This window comes from Peromyscus maniculatus, chromosome 7, assembly GCF_049852395.1.
Source record: "Peromyscus maniculatus bairdii isolate BWxNUB_F1_BW_parent chromosome 7, HU_Pman_BW_mat_3.1, whole genome shotgun sequence".
Lineage (NCBI taxonomy): Eukaryota > Metazoa > Chordata > Mammalia > Rodentia > Cricetidae > Peromyscus > Peromyscus maniculatus.
In genome coordinates this window covers 41,086,190-41,106,542 of record NC_134858.1, presented here as the reverse complement: position 1 = coordinate 41,106,542, position 20,353 = coordinate 41,086,190, and the positions used below count along the sequence as shown (strand labels likewise).

Below are 20,353 nucleotides of genomic sequence, written 5' to 3'. Positions count from 1 at the left end.
TACTACCCCCACCTATTCTTTCTCTTGCCTCACTTTGGCCATTCAAGCTCTTTACTAGACCATCAGGTGTTTTAGACAGGCACAGTAACACAGCTTCACAGAGTTAAACAAATGCAACATAAACAAAAACAACACACCTTAAAACAGTATTCTACAACAGGTTTCTCTGTGAGCCTTGGCTGTCCTGGATCTCACTCTGTGGACCAGGCTGGCCTCAAACTCACAGAGATCCGCCTGCCTCTGCCTCCCAAGTGCTGGGATTAAAGGCGTGTGCCACCGCCTCCTATCTATAAATAATTTATTTTATTTTATTTTTTTTTATTTTTATTTTTTTTCAGAGCTGAGGACTGAACTCAGGGCCTTGCGCTTGCTAGGCAAGCACTCTACCACTGAGCTAGATCCCCAACCCCAATATTTTTTTTTTTAACTTAGAAAAGTGGAGAAAGATTTGTGGCCACATCAGGAAGAGGAACAAATAAAGAGGTCCAGTGACCCCTACTCCCCAGCTCATCTTTCAGGATCTTGACCTGGGATTTAGGTTCAAATACAGTAGAGGGCAAGAGGTATTCATACTAAATGGTCCTGTCAGGGTGTGGTCTTGAACCACTGGCTCATTGACTCTGCTCCAGTCTGTCCTGCAAGTGGTCTGACAAATTGTCAGAACTGTTGAGACACCTCTTCTTGGGAGACAAGTTCTGGCTGGCATCAAGGAGGGATTCATCTTTCTCTTTCCCAGCTTAAGATTCCTGGAGAAATTCCAATTCTTTGTGATCCATTGTTTGAATAGTCTGATAGCCACGGGGAGAGGCACAGACATCTTTAGATAATTTTGTCGCTGGAGGGACTGTGTATAAAACCCTGGGATGAGGTTGTCCGTGCTGGGCCTTAGAATTCCTATCACCCTTTTCAAGCTTACTGCCCCCAGCTTGGAATTACACTGACCAGTGATCTTTTTTTCTGTGCACAAGAACAACTAGGTTAGTTAGAGGCTCTCTCAAGAAAGGGAGGACCCAGACTTGGGGGCAGAAGGAACATAGACACACACTGTCCAGAGAAAGAGTCCCATTGCTGTTAACCATTACCCCATTGCTTCCTTGCAGCGTCTTCAAGGAGGCGTGACTCGGGAGGGGGCAGGTGGGAGGGTCAGCCGGTTATAATGAACCTTGTCCCTACTCTAAGTCCTGGGTCACTGATCCAACTATGGAGGCAACCGCAGGTAGGAGGCGGGGAGATATCCTTGGAAGGGGACTTGGGGGCAGCAGCAGATGGGACAGATTTGGAATCTTTGGGTCTAGGACACACTTGACATTGGGGCTTGTAGCTCTGAGGCAAATAGACAGAACTAAAGAGGAATGAGGTGAGCATGTAAGTCGGTCTTCCTGGTCCACACCCTGTGCTGATAGGCTCAGATTTATGTGCCACAGAACTGGGGGAGGGAAACAGAGGGGAGTCCACGCCCCTGTGTGTGAAGATAGCGGAGCAGAATGGGAGGGGTTGGGGGTTCTCCGAAGCCCTTCCAGGTTTTTAGCATGGAAGTCCCATCTCAGGGACTTCCTGAGGAGGAGTGTGTCTCCACTCTTACCCCTCCTTTGCCCAGCAGATCTTCAAGACACGGCCTTGTTAACTCGGTAAGTAGAACGAGGGCTGAAGACAAACTGAAGGTGGGGAGACTATCAGCTGTCATCAGCACCTCAAGCAGGACCTGGGACCCCAGCCCAGCTACATGCTTCCCTTACTTGCCTCTCCTGTCTCCTTACAGGAAGTTTAAGTTTAATCCAAGGCTGGGCATTGACAATCCTGCCCTCTCCCTGGCGGAAGACCAGGACCAGTCTGGTAACCCCTCACCCCTGGCAACGATCACTTTTCCGTAGAGACATTACAGTGCCACACAGCCTCCTGTCTCCTTGGTAACCACTAACGGCCTCCCTCTGATATCAGTAACTAAGCAGAGGTAGAGGGGGCGGCTTTCCCTTTGCTTTAGGCACCCTGCCCATGCAGTGTCCGTCCCTTCAGCTATAAAGCCCACCCTCTCGCTGGCTGGAAGCTGCCCAGTGCTCCAACAGGAGGCAGGGGCCACCAGGCAGTGGATGGTCCTGTACTTGGACTGTGTGCCCACCCCACCCCCCTCCTCTTTTGCTACCTACCTCCTCCTCCAGATCCCTGGAACCTGCACCGGCCTCGCTTCTGTCTGCTGAGCAAAGAGGAGGAAAAGAGTTTTGGGTTCCATCTGCAGCAGCAGCTGGGCAAGGCTGACCATGTGGTGTGCAGGGTGGATCCGGGCACCTCTGCCCAGCGCCATGGTCTCCGGGAAGGAGACCGGATCCTTGCAGTGAACAATAGCATCGTGGAACATGAAGACTATGCTGTGGTGAGGCTGGGCTTTGGACTCCTTGTGGTACAAAGGAACATTCCACAGCCCTTCAGAGAGGAAGAGGAGGCTGACACTTGCCTAGGCACTCTGGGTGCATGGGCCAAGCCTCACTCTCACCTAGACCCCACAGAGGTACCCAGCTGGAAGGATTTGATAAAGGCACCCACAGAGCTGGTTTCTACAGTGGAAATGCAAGTTCTAAGGCATCCTGGCCCTTCACCAGGGGGCCAACTGCTCTCACTCCCCTGTGTCCTTATGTAGGTGGTGCGCCTCATCCGGGCCAGCGGTCCCCGGGTATTGCTGACAGTGTTGGCAGGACATGTGCACGACGTGGTGCGTGCTCAGCAGGGGAGCGATGTCTCCCTCTGTCCCACCCTGGGCTCGGAGGTCAGGCCCCGGCTGTGCCATGTAGTAAAAGATCAAGGTGGCTTTGGCTTCAGCATCACTCATGGTGAGCTTAGGGCCTGAGACGGGGGGGGGGGGGGGGGGGGGGGGGGGGGGGGGGGGGAGTCAGGGATGGGGAACCCGAGGCAAGCTGCAGACTGGGAGTTACTCTGTCTGCCTTTAGGAGCTCGGGGTCCTTTCTGGCTGGTGCTCAGTTCCGGAGGAGCGGCTGAGAGGTCAGGGGTGCCTCCTGGGGCGCGGCTGCTAGAAGTGAATGGGGTCAGTGTGGAGAAGCTCACTTCCAACCAGCTCAATCGGAAGGTAGGGCTTCTTCCTGCGGTGGCTTCCGACATGAACCCCGTCTCCCGAGGGTCTGCCTGTGTCACGCCTCTTTTCTTCTCTATAGTTTGTGTGAGGCCCTGCCCTCATTCCTGGGCCTGGGGGGAGGCGCCTCTCCATCCCCACACAGATGGCTATGCTTATACTCTCGTTGGGTCCCCACAGCTTTGGCAGAGTGGAGATCAGGTGACTCTGCTGGTAGCAGGGCCAGAGGTAGAGGAACAGTGTCGTCAACTGGGGATGCCTCTCGCTGCCCCTCTGGCAGAGGGCTGGGCACTGCCCGCCAAGCCCCGGGGTCTCAACATAGAGAAAGGGCCTCAAGGCTTTGGGTTCCTGCTCCGGGAGGAGAAGGGCCCGGATGGTCGCCTCGGTGAGTGGCAGCCCCAGGGGTGGGTAGGAACTGGGCCCTCGGGTGGTCCTACATACCCAGTTGCGCACTTCTCGGTGTCCATGAGAGGTGCTCCCCCCCCCCCCCCCCCCCGTCTGAACCACACGGCCCGTAGGCATCCTCCCGCGTACTGCGGGGTTAGTCCCTGGGAGAGCATGGGAGGGAGTCCGGGAGGAGCAGTGAATGTGTCTATGTCCCAGGGCAGTTCTTGTGGGACGTGGACCCGGGACTGCCAGCTGACAAGGCTGGGATGAAGGCTGGGGACCGCCTGGTGGCTGTGGCTGGGGAAAGCGTGGACGGGCTGGGCCACGAGGAAACCGTGTCCAGGATCCGAGCACAGGGCTCTCGCGTCTCCCTCATTGTTGTCGACCCTGAGGCTGACCGCTTCTTCAGCATGGTGCGCAGGTGACGGGGTGAGGGAGAGGGTAGGAACGGAGCTGGGCTCAGGTGCCACAGGTTTGCTCTGTCTGCCTCCCCCCCCCCCCCAGGTACGACTGTCTCCCCTCCTCTTCTTGGAGAACACGGAGATTGCTGCCTCCTCTCTGGCGGAAACCAAGGATCTTCTAGTCGAAGATGCAGTTGAACCTTCCAGCCCTGGTGGCTCGCGCCGATGCCTCTTGTACCCTGGGCCCGGAGGTGGCTATGGATTCAGGCTCTGCTGTGTGGCCAGTGGGCTTTGTCTCATCTCCCAGGTGACTCACGCCCCATGTGCCTTGGAATCTTTTCCATCATTCATCACTTACCTTCCTCTGCCTCCCTACATGCCCAGCCTTAGAACACCTGACGAATTCTTCCATGTGTGTCTCCTGTGCTGCCAGGTGACCCCAGGAGGCTCAGCTGCCCAAGCGGGGCTGCAAATGGGAGATGAAATTTTGGAGGTGAATGGATATCCTGTGGGTGGAGACAATGACCTGGATAGGCTTCAGCAGCTGGCTGAGGTGGAGCCACCCCTCTGCTTGACGCTGGCAGCTAGGAATCCGCAGCGCTTAGAAGCCTGGATTTCCTCAGAGTTTGGAAAGGTAAAGGCAGAGAGACAGGCGGAACTATGAGAAGGGCAGAGAGGAGGGTTGCTAGGTAGAGCCATGTGGGGAGGGGAGACGGGAACTGTAGGCCATAGGAGGTGAAGACAGAGGGATCCATGAAACAAGTCCCATTCCTGAGCAGCCAGAGCGTGTTGGGGCAGGAAAATGAACTCTTCTGGTCCCAGCCTGACCCTGTCCTTCCTCTCTCTGTGTAGGACTGGACCCTGGCTTTGGAGCAGCTATAGGGCACCCCTGCCTGCCACAGACTTGCCTGGTGGCTTTCCTGCCCTTGCTCTGCACCCTGAGGTGGAGGGAGCCAGCAATGGTCTCTCCAAGTTGGAAGTAGGAGCTGGAGGATTCAGACACCACTCATCACAGGACCTTCTTCCCTTCTCAGGAGCCTAGCTCCAGCAGACGGGTGTGGACAGAGACCTCAGGCAGGCTCGTGAGAGAGCCTGAGTCTCCACAGGGTGTTATGTAGAAGTTTTGAGGAGCTGTGCTACAAAGATGAAGTTCTGCCCAAGAAGGTGATGATGTAGAGCCAGAGAGGATCGAAGCTCTGAGAACTTAGGCTAGGTGTGACCCCAGTGTCATGTGACATGAGGATCTGGAGATCAGTCATGCTTTCCTTCCGTGGGCACCTTAGAAACGTGGGAGCTGGTTCCTGGCCACTGTCATGTCCTGTTATAGCCTTTCCCAGTTGGCCAGTGAGATGGCTCAGTTGGTAAAGGTGATTGCTGCTAAGCCTGATGACCTGAGTTCGATCCCCAGAACCACATGATAGAAGGAGAGAGCCAATTCCTGGAAGTTGTCCTCTAACTTCTATATGAGCACCTTGGTATGCCATTGTCCAAATAAATAAGTAAATATATATGCAGCCTTTCCATATTAATCTGGCTTTGTTTTTGTTGGTGAGAGTAAGCCAAAGTAGTTTAAAGGAACCAAAGTTGCTCCAGGCTTTAGTTTCTGTGGGAGAGGGTTTAGAGCCTCATCCATTTCTTATCATTCAGTGTTTAGGACAGTAGGATGATGGGTTAACCCAGAACATAGATGTCCCCACAAGAGCCATCCCTCAATGCCAAAGGCCACAATCCACAGTTCCGTTGAATTCTACATCAAGTTGCTTTATTGCTAGGCCTCAGAGATTAGAGGCCAATGGCCTCACAGATCCAGGGGGTTGAGACCAAACTGACGGAGTTGCTCCTTGTACCTGCTGTGGAGTCTCAGCACAGCTGCGTCCCACTGAGGCTTGACAGCCCTCAGCTTGGCCAAGAGACAGTCCAGGCTGCCCTGTGGACACCAAGCTTTCAGCTCCCAGGAAGAGAGGGAAGGGTGAATGTTGCCTCAGGTTGCCCAGCTTGGTAATAGTTCTTTTCCAGTGGCTTCCTTTTCTTTTCCCTCCCTTCCTTCTGTAAGATACCTTTGCTTTGTAGTTCAGGCTGGCTTTGAACTCAGAATTCTCCTGCCTCAGCTTCCCAAGTGCTGGTTTGCAAACATTAACGACCTTGCCTGGCTGCCCATTCTCTCTCTCTCTCTCTTTTTCTCTCCCTCTCTCTCTCTCTCCAACGCTCAGGATTGAACCTAAGGCCTCACACATTCTAGGCAAGTACCCTGTCCACTGAGCTGTACATCAACCCCTCTTACCTTTTGTTTTGAGATAGAGTCTGTTACTATACACCTAGGCTGGCCTTGAACCTATGACCCTTCTGCCTCAGCCTCCTGAACAGTAGGATTACAAGCTTGTGCCACTCCTTCCTTTCTCTGCTCCTCCTTCTCCCCGCTCCTCTTCTTGTTTCCCTCCTGCCATGTCTGTGCCGGGAATTGAACCCACGGCCTCGCATACTAGGCTAGAGCTCTACCATTGACCCGTACCCCAAGCCCCTGATTATTTTGAGTCTAGGTCTCCCTAGGTAGCAGCTACATAGTACATTGTAGCCAATGTTGACCTTCAACTGGAAATCTTCATGCCTTCGACACCCACGTATGGGGTTACAAGTCACCGGCTCTGTCAATGCCTGTATCTTCTGCTTACACTTAGAACAGAGCATGGCTTCCTTGGGTTTGGGGGTCGTCACACTAGTTGGGGGCAAAGGGATGGAGGGTAATGGGATACTGAGAAGATGGCCTCCAGGGAATGGTGCTTACATGCAAGATTTCCTCATACTTGGCCTCCATGTTCGCCACGTGGGCACGCAGCTGAGCCAGGGTTTCATCTTGCTCTCGGAGGGCTCGCTCCGCCTCTTCCCTCTCTGCCTTAGCCTCTCTTTGGCATGTTTCTAGGGAGCAGGGCAGGAAGATAAAGAGGACAGGACGGTGATATTATAGCAAGAGCAGTAGCCAAGGGGACTTAAAAGGGTGCCTTGACAGAGGACAGTACAGACTCCCAGGGTCATCAGCTTTCCTCAAGTCTCTGTAAGGACCCACTGAGGTACGGCAGAACGAGTAGATGTTTTGAGACAGGACATGGGCCAAAGTGTGGTGCTTGTTACATATACAGTGTGGGACTAATATCTCTGGGTCTCCATGTCTTCAATCTTCGGCTTTGTTCTGTTTAAGACAGAGTCTTATGTAGCCCAGGCTGGCCTTAATCTCTCCAAGTAGCCAAGGACAAGCTTGAACTCCAGATCTTCTTCCCTCTATCTCCCAGGGTTGGGATTATAGACTTGTATAAATCTTTATAAATATTTTCATTTATTTATTTTTAATTTTATATCTGATTTTTAAAATAATTTTATTTTGCCCACACCCCTCCCCTCCCCCTGTGTGTATGTATGTACATGTATGCAGGTACTTGGGGAGGACAGACGAGGGCATTGGATGGGATCCCCCGAAACTGGAATTATAATAGTTATGAGTCACCATGTGAGTGCTGGGAATCAAAGCCAGGTCCTCAGGAAGAGCAGTCGGTGTTCATCACCATTGAGCCCTCTCTCTGGCCCCTTCTTCAGAATCTTTGGAGGGTAAAATGACCTGTGCTCCTCTGTTTGCTGTGACCCTTCCATGTGGAAATGGGAGACAAAGCACCTGTCCAGGATAGGTGTTCAGTACATGCTGAATTTTAATTTGAAAGAAGACCAAGGTTAGAGACAGAATCCGTGGCCTGTATAAGCAACTCATGGATATTTATAGCAAAACTGAAGATATTTTGGATGTGATAGCTCACACCTGGAATCCTACAACTCAGGAGACTGAGGCTGGAGGATCACCGTGAGTTCAAGGCTACCTTGGGCTTTTGAGGAATAAGAAGACTCAGGAGGGACTGGAGCAATGGCTCAGTGGTTAAGAGCACCGTCTGTTGCTCCTGCAGAGAACCCGGGTTTCGTTCCCAGCACCCACCTGGTGGCGCAGAATCATTCTAACTCCAGTTCCAGGGGATCTGATGCCCTCTTCTGAGCTCTGTTTTCTCACCTGATTGGTTTATTCGATGATTTAACAAGTAGTAATTTAAGGCCTGCTACCACGTGCTCGGCTTTGAAGATACTAAAGTCAATTAAATCTATTGTTTCCTGTAGTTTGGTTGTAAAAGTCAGCTAAACTAATAAGAAATGTGTTTCGCTTGGAGCAGACAAGGCAGTGAAGGGGTAACTGTTGGAGTTGGGGAGATTAAACCAAGGGGGCAATGGGGTGATAGTCCTACCTTTTCTTTACCTCTAGCTTAGAGGGCTTTAAATTTTTTTCTTTGCTTAGAGTAATTTATTTTGTTATTTTATGTGTATGAATGCGTTTCTGTGTGTATTTATGTGCACCATGTGGGCGCCTGTGGAGGTCAGAAGAGGACATCAGATCCCCTAGGGCTTACAGGTGGTTGTGAGCCACTACGAGGTGCTGGTTCAGGTTCTCTGTAAGAACGAGTGCTCTTAACTGCCGAACCAGCTCTCTTAGAGGCCAAGTCCAGCCCCTAGCATAGAGGTTTGTGCCACGAACTCTGTTCAGAGGCAAGTTAGGATGAAGGTGACCCTAGTTAATATTCAAGCAACAGATTGTGGACATCTAGAGAAGGATATTCTACGTGCACTCTTCCATGCTAGGCCTTCTTGGTGACCTGGGAGAGAAAGGGTGAGCGATGCGGCCTACCCAGCTGCTCCCGTAGACCTCTGGCCTCCTCCTCCAGCTGCTTGCTCCGGGTCCTCAACTCCTCTTGCAGGGCCCGACGCTGGCGGCTCATCTCTGAGGTGAGAGCCATCCGGATGGAGGCACAAAGGAAGGAAATGAAGTGGGGAAAAGTCTCATTCCGGAAACAGAACTGAGAAACTTGGGAGACCTTGAAAGTTTGGGAGATAGAAAACCGACCCCCCCCCCCCACACAAACACCTCAGCTTAAGAGGGGGACCCTGGCCCTTCTTCCCACTCCCAAAGATAAAGAAAAGGGCTGTGAGCTGGGCGGTGGTGGCGCACGCCTATAATCCCAGCACTCGGGAGGCAGAGGTAGGCGGATCTCTGTGAGTTCGAGGCCAGCCTGGGCTACAGAGTGAATTCCAGGAGAGGTGCAAAGCCACACAGAGAAACCCTGTGTCGAAAAACCAAAAGAAAGGAAGAAAGAAAAGGGCTGTGGCTACATTTTGTTACATAGCCATCAGACGGGCAGCATTAGCCGTTCTAGAATGCGGTGATGCACACTCTGCCAGGTCCTCCGGAGCCTCCTAGGCAGGGATGGTAGAGACAGGCAGGCTACGCCAGTTAGAACTCCCCTTCCTTTCCTTGAAGTCCCGACTTTCTGGTTGCTCTCTTCCACGCCCCTGCCTCCTGCCCACCTGGTCAGTCAATCATACCTGCATACGTGGCCTTCCCTTGGCTTTGGGCCCGTTCCAGTTCAGCTTCCAGCCCTTGCAGCCTCTGCTTCAGCCTGTCTTCAGAAGCTTTGGCCCTGCGGGTCTCATCCCTCTGTAGAGCTGTTGACAGCGTGGGAGACACAGAATCGATCACCGTAGTCCCCATGAACTATGTTTACCTCTGGGAACTTGGTGATGGGTGTCAATTTCTTATTCTCTTTATTAGTTGCGCCCCCTCCCCCCCCCCCCCGAACCTGTAGGGTTTTCATTCCTAAGGAGTCAATATTCCTCCCACGTTCTGGCTACTAAAAGATAATGACTTCCCCGAGCTGCGGGTCAGCTCCATGGTAGACCACTCACCTATCATGAATGAGGCTGCGGTTCCATTCCCAGCGCTGAGGGTGGGGTGGGGGGGGTGCGGGGGTTGGGGGGGGTAGGAATAGCTTCTTTCACTGATCTCCACTGCCCAGCCCTTCCTCACAGTCTTTGCCAACAGATAATGGCTAGCTTGGTTTAGCCCCGCAACACAAACTTCCAGTTCCCCAAGACCCCAGAAATGCCCCCAGGGGGCATGTACTGAGTGGCTAGTTTATTGTCAACTTGACATAAGCTAGAGTCATCAGAGACGTGGGAGCCTCAACTGAGAAAACACCTCCGTAAGATCGGGCTATAGGCAAGTCTTTAGGGCATTTTCTTAATTAGTAATTAATGGGGAGGGCCTGCCCACTGTAGATGGTGCATCCCTGGGCTGGTGGTCCTGGGTTCTATAAGAAGGCAAGCTGAACAAGCCATGTGAAGCAAGCCAGCAAGAAGCACCCCTTCAGGGCTTCTGCATCAACTCCTGCCTTCAGAATCCTGCCCTGCTTGAGTTCCTGTCCTGGCTTCCTTTAATAACAAACAGTGATTTGGAAGCATAAACCAAATAAACCCTTTCCTCCCCAGGCTGATTTGGTCATGGTGTTTCATCACAGCGACGATAACCCTAACTAGGGCATTCTGTCTCTGCTGTCTCCTGAGGTTTCAGGCTTCTTACCTAAGTGGTCCTGAAGCAGCTCCTTCTCCAGCAGCACCAGCTTGTGCTTGGCCTCAGCCTCTGCATCTGTCCTGGCAAGATGATAGAGTCTTAGGTTATCCTGATCTCGGTCCCACCTGGGTCCTCTTCCCACGTCCTGCGTGATGGAGGGAGATCGCTGGAGGAAGGATGCCTGATGGCAAAATCTTACAAATTCACGGCTGAGTCTTCACTGCCATGTACATAGTGGGTGCTCAAAATAAGGGTGAAAAATATGGTGAAGGTAAAGAGCTAGGTGGGGCTCCAGGGGGAATTTGGGAGGGAGGCATCCTCCACTTCCTCAGCCCTATGGAATCTGGACTCAAGGCTCTGGAGAGGAGGACAAGAAAGTTTCACCCTACCCAAGTGTGGTGGCAGCGCCTGTAACCCCAGCACTAGGGAGACTGAGTCGGAAGATATGTTTGAGGCCTGCCTGGGTCCCATAGTGACCCTGTGTCAAAAGGACAAAAGACAAAACCAAAACAAAGACACCCCCATCTTGTTGCCCAGAGGGCTGGACTCCCTCTGAGGACCTTCGTGTCAAGGACTCACCAGGACTTGGATTTTTCTTCTTCTTCTGTGCTCCGGTTTTTCTCCCCTTCGCTCTGGTTTTAGGTGGCATCCTTGCTGTCCTGGGGGAGGGAAGACCTTCTGTGTAGGTCTGTATACAGAGATGCTCTCCTGACTCCTAGGTGGCGGTAGGAGTCTCAGGACAGTCAGAATTCTAGTCTCCCAGTATATCTTATGCTTTCTAGAAGTTTCAGTTCTTGGTCTCCTGGGAACGGAGGCAGGGCTGGAAGGAAGAACAGTTCTGTGGGCAGCAGTCAGCCCTCTCAGAGAAGAGAAATCTCTGGACCTGGTCCCTTCTCTCTCCCCAGCATGCTTATTCTTCCCCTTCCTACCTGCAGGACCCTCTCTTACTTGTGTGGTGTCTGTCTCCCTGGGGAATGACCCTCCTAGGGGAGGGCAAAGAGAGTCCCAAGCAGATTGAGTTTAGGGAGGAGCCTGGGTCCTGGGAGCCAATCCAGGGTGAAAAACTTCCCCCAAGGGGTAGGACCAAGAACTGGGGTGTTGGGTTTCCGGAGACTGCCTGTTGTCTAGGCAACTGGGAAACACTGTGTTCACAGGCAGGTAGGGTGGGCTAAATCGGCTCCACAAAGGTCCTGTGAGTGGCTTCTCCTCTTACCTCCAAAGCCTAGCCTTAAAGAAAAGGCCTTGGAGCTGAATAGCTGTTATTCATGTCTACACAGGCACTGCCTGTAATCTGGAGACTTTCCTGTCTAGAAATCTAGGAGTGTCCAGTCTGAGAGAACAGTGCTTGGTAGATGTAGAAGAAAGGCAGGGATAGAAGGCATCGCAGGCGCTTTACACTTCCAGGTCTCCTGAACACAGTGACACGATTTACTTTAGAACTCGAGGTCCAGCTGGACGGTGGTAGCGCACGCCTTTAATCCCAGCACTTGGGAGACAGAGGCAGGCCGATCTCTGTGAGTCTGAGGCCAGCCTGGTCTTCAGAGCAAGTTCCAGGACAGCCAGGGCTACACAGAGAAAAATCTGTCTCGAAAAACAAAAACAAAACAAAAAACAAAAACAAACAAACAAAAAGAACTTGAGGTCCACTTCAGAAAGGCTGTTTATGGTGTGTGCAGGAAACACGTGTTGGCACAGTAACTGAGAGAGTTTTCCACTTAAGGGAAATGAGAACAGAGAAGAAGTAGAGTCATGGACTTCAGGATGCTGGCCCAGAGGGGAGGCCATGAATTAGGCAGAGTCATGAACTAAGCTATTTAATTTTGCTCAGCTTTAGTTTCTTGGTGAGTAAGTTTTGTACCTCCTGAAAGCCCTAGACTTTAGTGGTGTGTTTAGAGGACTTTTTTCTCTCCAGTCAATTATTGTCTCACTCCCCCCCCCGTTTCTTTGAGATTACTGTGCAGACAGGTGTTTAGAAGCCCCCAAGCTCCCTGTAGCGTAGAGTTGGTTAGCACTCCCTCTAGTGGACTTGCTTGACCTGCGTCTCCTAAATTTTACAGTTTAGTATTTCTTGGGCAATATCCAGGGAAGATTCCCTTTGGGGAATGCTTTCTAGCATTTTGTGGGTGATTAAATATTGATTGTAGGCAGAGAGTGTGACAGGTAGCTTGCTATTGTCCCCTCTCGAGCTGGGAGGGCTCCATCCTGGAACCATGCCATCGCTGGGCATCACAATGGTATCATACCTAGAACGGAGCAGCAAGCCTTCCTCGCTGTGGATTATGGGATCTACAGACTCTTTTTAGGCACTTCTGTCTATCCCAGTCCCTTACATTTTGGTCAGTTGCATATTATCAGAAGCAAGATCTTCAGAAATGGTTATAAGATGTGGGAGTAAATCTCTCACCTGTGAAGAGCAAGCCGAAGGTCAATCCATGTTTATTTAACCCCATGACACTTTAGATATCTTAGAAACGATTTTTAATTTTAATTTTTCATTATGTTAGATGTGTGTGGGCTTGTGCCTGTGAGCGCAATGCCCAAAGAGGCTGGAAGGGAGCATGGAGCCCCTGGAGTTGAAGTTACAGTGACGTTACAGATAAGCAGCCCATCATCGTGGTTCTGGGAACCAAACTCAGGTTCCCTGTATGAGCAGCACTTGCTCTTGACTGCTGCATCATGGCTCCCGCCCTACTTTGGACATTTTATAGAGTGAAGAGAAGAATCGAACTTGTCTCTGTGATGCTTACAACCCATGGAACTTGGGGCTGGTGAGGCTGCGCAGGCTTCCCGGGTATAGAGAACATCTTTCTTCTCATTTCCACCATGTTTTCATTGATTCTTCCTTTAGAGTCTCCTCTTCCTGCCCTGGAGCACACCGAGAGTTCCCGCCCTGTCCTTTGCACCAGGAGCGTGTTGGGACTTCTTCCACGGTGTCACTGGGTCACTCATGTTGGTGCTTGGAAGGGCATGTCGAGGATAGACGTGACAGGGTGTGAGCCGTACCTCAGGCCTTAGAAAAGCATTTGTTTTCACAAATATGTTCAGTCAACTGACTCTCAGGTGCAGAATCAGGATGTGGTTTGAGGTCAAGGTGAAGTGGAGTAAAAAAGAGGCCACCTGTCACGTGATGAACTGGTCCCAACGTAACCCAGGAGAGGGATGGTGTTGTGATCATTATTTCAACCCATTTCTAGAGCATATCAGAAAACACATAAAAATAAAGAAATATTTACGGATACAAACTGTGAGAAAAAGGTCCATCCTCCCTTTTCTTTTCATTGTCTTCAGCTTAGATTTGATGATAAGAAATATCATTTCAGTATAGCTATCTTTCTCTGTTAAAGTTTTTTTGGGAGCCGGAGAGATGGCTCAGTAGTTAAGGGCACTTGCTGCTCTTCCAGAAGACTCACCCATGTGTACACACACAGGCAGATTATTATAACTAATAAACACGAATCTTAAAATTTGTATTACATGTAGTGTGTGTGTGTGTGTGTGTGTGTGTGTGTGTGTGCTGTAGGGCACATGTAAAACTCAGAGGACCACTTGTGAGAGTTGATTCTCTCCTTCCTCGTGCATCTTGGGGACTGAACTCAGGTCATAAGGTTGGCAGCAAGCACCTTCACCTACTACTGAGCTGTCCGGCTAGATCCCTGACTTCCTTTGAATAAGATCTATCCTGGAGGGCTTTGTTTGTTTGATTTTTGAGACAGGCTCTTACTGTGTAGCCCTGGCTGGTCTAAAGCTCACTATGTAGATTAAGTTGGCCTCAAACCTCCACTGCTTCTTGAGGGTTGGAATTAAGGGTGTGCACTGCCACATCCTGATCTAGACAAGAGTTTTGAGGAGTTTTATAAGAAGGAAGATTTGTTGCTTTTTTATATAATAAAAGAAATGTGGCCTGATCAAGAGACCCAGTGGCCTTGACCTACAGCAGTGGTTCCCAACTTTCCTAATGTGGTAACCCTTTAATACAGTTCCTCATGTTGTGGTGACCCCAACCATAAAATTATTTTTGTTGCTACTTCATAACTGTAATTTTGCTACTGTTATGACTCATAATGTAAATATCAGTGTTTTCTGATGGTCTTAGGCGACCCCTGTGAAAGGGTCGTCCGACCCCCAGAGAGGTCTCCACCCACAGGTTGAGAAGCACTGGCCTACAGGAACTGTGAGCCAGGCAGAGTGACATACCTTTGGAGTCCCAGCTACTTGAGAGGCTCTGGGAGAAGGACCCTTTGATCCAGTATTCAGTGTCAGCCTGGGAAACAAAGTGAGACCTGTCTCTAAATGAACTGGGGGAGGAAAGAAAAAAGAAAGCAACAGTTGCTTAGGATGGAGAGATGATCAATGTTTCCTCCGGTTGCACGTGTCTGCACAGAAAGAAATATCATTAGCTAGCGGGAGAAAGTCTGTTCAGATGTGGCCCATGCATCCTGTTTGTTTGTTTGCTTGTTTGTTTTTGTTTTGTTTTATGTGATTGGTGTGGATTAAGTAAATATGTGTGAAACCCCAGGCCTTGGCCTGAGGCTTTTTCTATTAGCATGTCTGCAGAGGGTCCTGTCTTCCAGGTGATATAAATGGGCAGCAAAGGCTACCGCAATCCAGGGTGGGGCTCTCAAATCTCTGAAACTAGGAAATTGTGTTCATCTTACCTGGGATAGATTTTGAGCCATTAAAAAATATAAAACATAGTGTGGGTCTTCATTTCCTCTCTTGGCTTTCCTCTGGGGACAAGAGCTTTTTTTAGGTCCTCGGCCAGTTCTCTGCTGGACGTGTGAGAGTTATCGGGCTCTCTCAGACAAGGATGGCACTGCTGACCCCTGCCTGGGGGATGGTGTAGGCTTCCAGTGTTTGGGTTACTGTCTTTTGTTCCTTGTGATAGTTATGCTTCTACCAGGAAATTGGCAGGAAGGGTCAAGGTCAAAACATCATGATGGACGCTCTACCTTTGCCATGGTTAGGGGAGAGTTGGCAGCCTCCATATAAACCAGCAGTGTGAATTCTGGGATAGAGAGGACATGGGGATTAAGCGCAGCTCTTGGTGGTACTGAGAAAAAAGTCAATTCTAGCAAGCACTTAGTGAGCACAAATTGGAGTTTTGCTGGAATTTAAAAAGTTGTCTTGTAGTGGGTAGCCTGTCCAGCTTTGACCTGGAAATACCACCCCCTTTGAGGCTTCGGTAACTGTCACGCCTACAAGGCGGAGCCAAGAGGACCCCTGAAGACCAGAGACCGGATGGGAGAGCTCAGTTGGTTCCTGGACCCTGGACGCTGGAGGTAGACCGAGCAGAGTTCTCCAGAGAACACCACCTGTCTGCCTTATACCTTTCCCAGACCCTGTAACCTATCCCTTCACTTGTAAGTTACCCCACAAAATAAACCTCCCTTTTAACTATGTGGAGTTGCCTTAATAATTTCACCAATATTGTCTCCTCCTGATGATTCAGTGCTGGTGCTTCTGTCTCAGTGAACTCTTAACATTGTTGTATGAAACAAAACAAACACCACCACCCCCAAAAGAAACAGAAATATAGCCCGCCGCAGTAGAAACAAAATGTGTGCTATATAATTCCATGCCATGTAGACTTTACTGAAGGCAACACAGATTGGAAATCTTTTTTTATTTTATTTTTTATTTTGAGAGAAGTTCTCTCTGTAGACCTGCCTTGTTGTAGAATATTATTTTAAGATGTGTTACATTTGTTTATGCTGTGGAACATGTATTTAATGATGCAAAGATGTGTTGCAGTCTTTTATGTTTCATTTGTTTAACTCTGTGAAGCTGTGTTACTTTGCCTGTTTAAAATGTCTGATGGTTTAATAAAGAGCTGAACAGCCAATAGTGAGGCAGGAGAAGGGATAGGAAGGGCTGGCAGGCAGAGAGAATAAATAGAAGGAGAAATCTGGGAGGAGAAAAGAAAGAGCAAGAGAACAAGGAGAAGAGGATGCTAGGGGCCAGCCACACAGCCACCCAGCCACCCAGCAACTTAGCCAGCCACGGAGTAAGAGTGAAAGTAAGATACACAGAAATAGAAAAAGGGAAAAGATAGACGGGATAATTGAAAGTTTAGAAAGATGTCTAGAAACCAGCCAAGCTAAGACTGGGCATTTATAATTAAGTATAAACTTCCGTGTGTGATTGATTTGGGAGGGGGTGGGTGGGCTCGCCAAAGAGCCATAGAGTTAAAACAACCAACTACACTGCCTGCCCTGGAACTCACTATATAGACCAGGTTGAACTTACCAAGCTCTGCCTGCATCTGCCACCCAAAAACTGGGATTAAAGGCCTACACCATTATTCCCAGCTTCAGATTGGAAGTATTATTATTATTATTATTATTATTATTTGTTTTTTCAAGACAGTATTTCTCTGTGTAGCCCTGGATGTCCTGGAACTTACTCTGTAGACCAGGCTGGCCCCAAAGTTAGAGATCCACCTGCCTCTGCTTCCTGAGTGCTAGGAGTAAAGGCATTCAGTACAACCACCCTGCTCCAGATTGGAAATCTTAAAACAAGCTGGAGATGTAAATTGTACATTTAGACAAGCTTGTGAACCCATAGGATGGATGGACAGACAGACAGACAGACAGACAGACACACACACACACACACACACAAGGGGGGGGGGAGAGGGAGAAGGAAGGAGAGAGAGATATCCATAGGTAACTAACTACCTTGTACTGTATTGACTTTAGAACTGAAAAACACCCTGGTGCACCCACATAATGCTAAGTACTATAGAAGATCCAAAGTTGGCAAGATAGTAAATAGCATGTTGTCATGTGACATAAGAGAGAAATATAAGCCAGGCATAGTGGTACATGCCTGTAATTCTAGTACTCAGGAGGCTGAGGCAGGAGGATTTCTGTGAGCTTCTAAATCAGCCTGGAGTCTAATGAGACTGAGTTCTGCCTGGGATACATACTGCTACTGTCTCATAAAGCCAGACAAATGGAGCTAGTGATACAGCTCGGGCTGATACTTGCCTAGCATATCTGAGGCCTGGGTTTCAGTCCCCAGAAGAAACAAAAGGCAATTTAGAGATGTGAAGGACCACCTTTCTCTGTGGGATGCCCGAGCTGGGTGATGCTTGTTTGTTTTGAGATAGGGTCTCCCTGTGTAACCCAGGTTGGCATCAACTCCTGTCTTCTGTCTAAACTGCAGCCTCCCAAGTGCTCAGATGACAGGCTTGCAGCAGCTTGCCCTGCCCAACTGACTTGTGAAGGATGATTTGGATCTTAGAAGCACACTCCAGGCAGAGGGAATACACTCTGTGATGGTGATGAAAATATAACTATTACGTTTTGTGACTTAGAAGTTATCCAGCATGGGATCTGTGTAGCATGGATCCCGAATCTTGGAGTAGAATACAACTTTAAGTAAGATTGTGACTGTTAATTTCATTACAGACACAACATTGGGGAGGGTTCACAAGTTTAGTTTGTGCGTGTGCGTGCGTGCGTGCGTGCGTGCGTGTGCGCGTGTGTGTGCGTGTTTCTGTTAGTGACAAGATGAACTTACAGTGTCGGTGAGGAAGATTTCACTATTACAGGGAGTCAAGAGGAAGGCCAACAAACCAGGGTGGTGGCACAGGCCGTACAAAATTTTGACAATAATTTTAGAGCGCTGCCTCGAATTTTCTTTGGTAGATTCTTTTATTTTTTTTTTCTAGGTAGGAAATGATAAAAGGCTGGGTGTAGTGGTGCAGAACTCTAGTCAGGGCTGTCTCAAAACAACAACCAACAACAACCCCCAAAACCAAAACCACCACCACCACCCACAATAACAACAACAACAACAACAACAACAACAACAAAAACCCAAACAGAGAAAATGATAAAAGGGCATTCTACTGATGTTAAATGGTAATAAAGATTCAGAAATGTCTTAAAGATGATTGATTTGTAGCTGGGCACAGTGGCACTAAATCTTTAATCCCAGCACTCGGGAGGCAGAGGCAGGCAGATCTCTGTGAGTTCAAGGCCAGCCTGTTTTACAGATCGAATTCCAGGACAGCCAGGGCTACACAGAGAAACCCTGTCTGGACACAAAACCAACCAACCAACCAACCAACCAAACAAACAAACAAACAAACAAACAAACAAAAAAGGTGATTGATTTGCAAACCAAAGTTGTGAGACTGAATTGAATAGCTCTGGAGTTGAGAGACATTTTCCTCTCTTGAAGAAGTACTGGATACGCTAGCGACCTACCACTCAAGGGCTTGGCGGGAGAACCAAGATAGAGGTAGAGGGAGGAGCTGAGTATTTAATGGCAAGTCAGGACTTTGGAGAAAAAACAAAAAAACAAACCAAACAAACAAACAAACCCCAACTGATTAGCAAATCAAGGCAGGGCACTTCCTTCTTTGGAAAAGAAGTTCCTATTTTCAAATTTCTTCCAAAGCAGCCTGGAGATTAGGGAAGTGGAAGCGGCTGGGAGTTGAATTTCTGTTCCTGTGTGCAAGAACCCTCTGGCCACGCTCACAGCTGCCTCACAGGCTCTGTGGGCGGGGCCTCGTGCGGGCCCTGCATTCCGCTGAGCAACAGTCTTTAAATACATATTCAGTTCCCAGAAACGGAAGTGCTCTTCAGAAAGAAAAAGATTAAGAGAAAGTTATGTTTCAAAAAAGGTTAAAGGGCCTGGAAGAAGAGCTTGAGCCTCGAGTGTCCCAAACATCAAGCCTTTCTGGGGCTTAATCAGTCTGCAAAAAGCTGTAGCATCTGAATTCCCATTCTCTGCCGGTTATAAATACCAAGGAGACTTTTAATCCCAGCACTCGGGACATAGAGACATGTGAATCTCCGTGAGTTCGAGGCCGCCCTGCTCTACAAAGCAAATCCCAGGACAGCCAGGGCTACATGGTGAAACAAGATGGTGGAGTAGGGATATAGCTCAAGGTGGGTGGAGTGCTTGTCTAGGATGTGTTAGGTGATGGGTTCAATTCCAAGCACCACAAAAAAATAGAACCACTAGGGAGTGGAAAGAGAACTTTTGGCTCTCTCCATTTCCTCACAATAGGAAGCACAAAGCTCTAAACTCAGCCTCCACACTTGTCGGGAGCGGGTAAAAGACTTGATGCGCAGGCTCCTTCCATGCCGGCCTGTCTTAATCCGAGCCTAACAATGACTCACTCCCTGGAGGCACCAAGCCCAGTCCACAAAGAACATGGACGGCCAGGCTGCTTCTGCCTAGTGCGCAGGTTCTACCTTGGACCCCACCTCTTCCCTTCCGTTCCTCGCTCCTCCAGCAGAGGGCGCAGGCGCCGAGTTTCCTCTGGGCCCCGCCCCGGGGGTGGCCACGCCCCGTCCCTGAGGGTCGGGGCGGGAGCAGTGGGCGTGGAAACTGGGGCCAGGCTTTCCGGGAGCTGCCGGGCGCGCGGGTGCTCGTGAGCTCGCGCGCGAGTTTGGTGGGGTCGGGGGTGGGGGGGGCGGAGCGAAGCGGCGGCGGTCGCTGCGGTCGCCCGCGGCTCGTCGGTCTCCGGCGCGCGCGCCCGCTCGCGCCCGCGCCCGCGCTCGCGCCCGCGCAGGGGCGCGCCTCCGGGCGGGCGCCTCCCTCTCACACTCGCTCAGCTGCCAGCGCCGGCGGAGGCTCGCCGGAGAGGCCCCTCCTTCTCGCCCCGCTCGTTTCCCTTCGCTCGCGGGCCGAGCGGGCTCCAGACCCTCGGCTGGCCATGGCCGGCAACGTGAAGAAGAGCTCGGGCGCCGGCGGCGGCGGCTCGGGGGGCTCGGGCGCGGGCGGCCTGATCGGGCTCATGAAGGACGCCTTCCAGCCGCACCACCACCACCACCACCACCTCAGCCCGCACCCTCCCGGCACGGTGGACAAGAAGATGGTGGAGAAGTGCTGGAAGCTCATGGACAAGGTGAGCGGCCTGCGGGCGGGCGGGCGGGCGGGCGCGCGCGGCGCCGGGTGGGCGTGGGCGGTGGGGAGGGCTGCAGGGAGGGAGGGAGGGCTGCCGTTGGCAGTTGGGAACGTTGAGGTGTGGGGGAGCCAGACAAAGATGGGGTGGGGGCTGGGGGAGGGCCGGTCACCGCGACACCCGGGCGGAAG

General features: G+C 50.6%; 3 protein-coding genes across 6 annotated transcripts in view; 2 read left to right on the top strand and 1 right to left on the bottom strand.

Moving 5' to 3' along the window:
• Window positions 1-1,128: 1,128 nt before the first annotated feature.
• On the top strand, window positions 1,129-5,405 carry Nherf4 (NHERF family PDZ scaffold protein 4). Of its 2 annotated transcripts, none has more exons than XM_076576073.1 (11): window positions 1,129-1,216; window positions 1,601-1,628; window positions 1,760-1,833; window positions 2,157-2,368; window positions 2,633-2,822; window positions 2,940-3,076; window positions 3,260-3,464; window positions 3,683-3,879; window positions 3,971-4,174; window positions 4,301-4,501; window positions 4,720-5,404. In XM_076576073.1, the coding sequence occupies exons 1-11, from the start codon at window positions 1,201-1,203 to the stop codon at window positions 4,747-4,749; spliced, it is 1,494 nt and encodes a 497-aa protein (XP_076432188.1). In that variant the 5' UTR covers window positions 1,129-1,200; the 3' UTR covers window positions 4,750-5,404. The 2 variants fall into 2 exon arrangements, with proteins under 2 accessions (XP_076432188.1, XP_076432187.1); XM_076576072.1 differs by having other exon boundaries at window positions 1,175-1,216; window positions 1,598-1,628; window positions 4,720-5,405.
• Window positions 5,406-5,607: 202 nt separating this feature from the next.
• On the bottom strand, window positions 5,608-11,274 carry Drc12 (dynein regulatory complex subunit 12 homolog). 3 transcript variants are annotated; one of them, XM_006992769.4, is made up of 7 exons: window positions 11,227-11,274; window positions 10,877-11,117; window positions 10,307-10,372; window positions 9,274-9,393; window positions 8,579-8,671; window positions 6,650-6,780; window positions 5,608-5,794 (listed from the first exon to the last, which is right to left on the bottom strand). In XM_006992769.4, the coding sequence occupies exons 2-7, from the start codon at window positions 10,944-10,946 to the stop codon at window positions 5,666-5,668; spliced, it is 609 nt and encodes a 202-aa protein (XP_006992831.3). In that variant the 5' UTR covers window positions 10,947-11,117; window positions 11,227-11,274; the 3' UTR covers window positions 5,608-5,665. The 3 variants fall into 3 exon arrangements, with proteins under 3 accessions (XP_006992831.3, XP_042136680.2, XP_042136682.2); XM_042280746.2 differs by lacking the exon at window positions 11,227-11,274 and having other exon boundaries at window positions 10,877-11,219; XM_042280748.2 differs by lacking the exons at window positions 8,579-8,671; window positions 11,227-11,274 and having other exon boundaries at window positions 10,877-11,219.
• An 8,517-nt stretch (window positions 11,275-19,791) lies between these two features.
• The window catches only part of Cbl (Cbl proto-oncogene), an 84,388-nt gene continuing 83,826 nt past the window's right edge, over window positions 19,792-20,353 (top strand). The window contains exon 1 of the mRNA XM_076576079.1: window positions 19,792-20,165. Coding sequence (XP_076432194.1) covers window positions 19,974-20,165 — 192 coding nt within the window. The 5' untranslated portion in view covers window positions 19,792-19,973. The remainder of the gene's footprint in view (window positions 20,166-20,353) is intronic.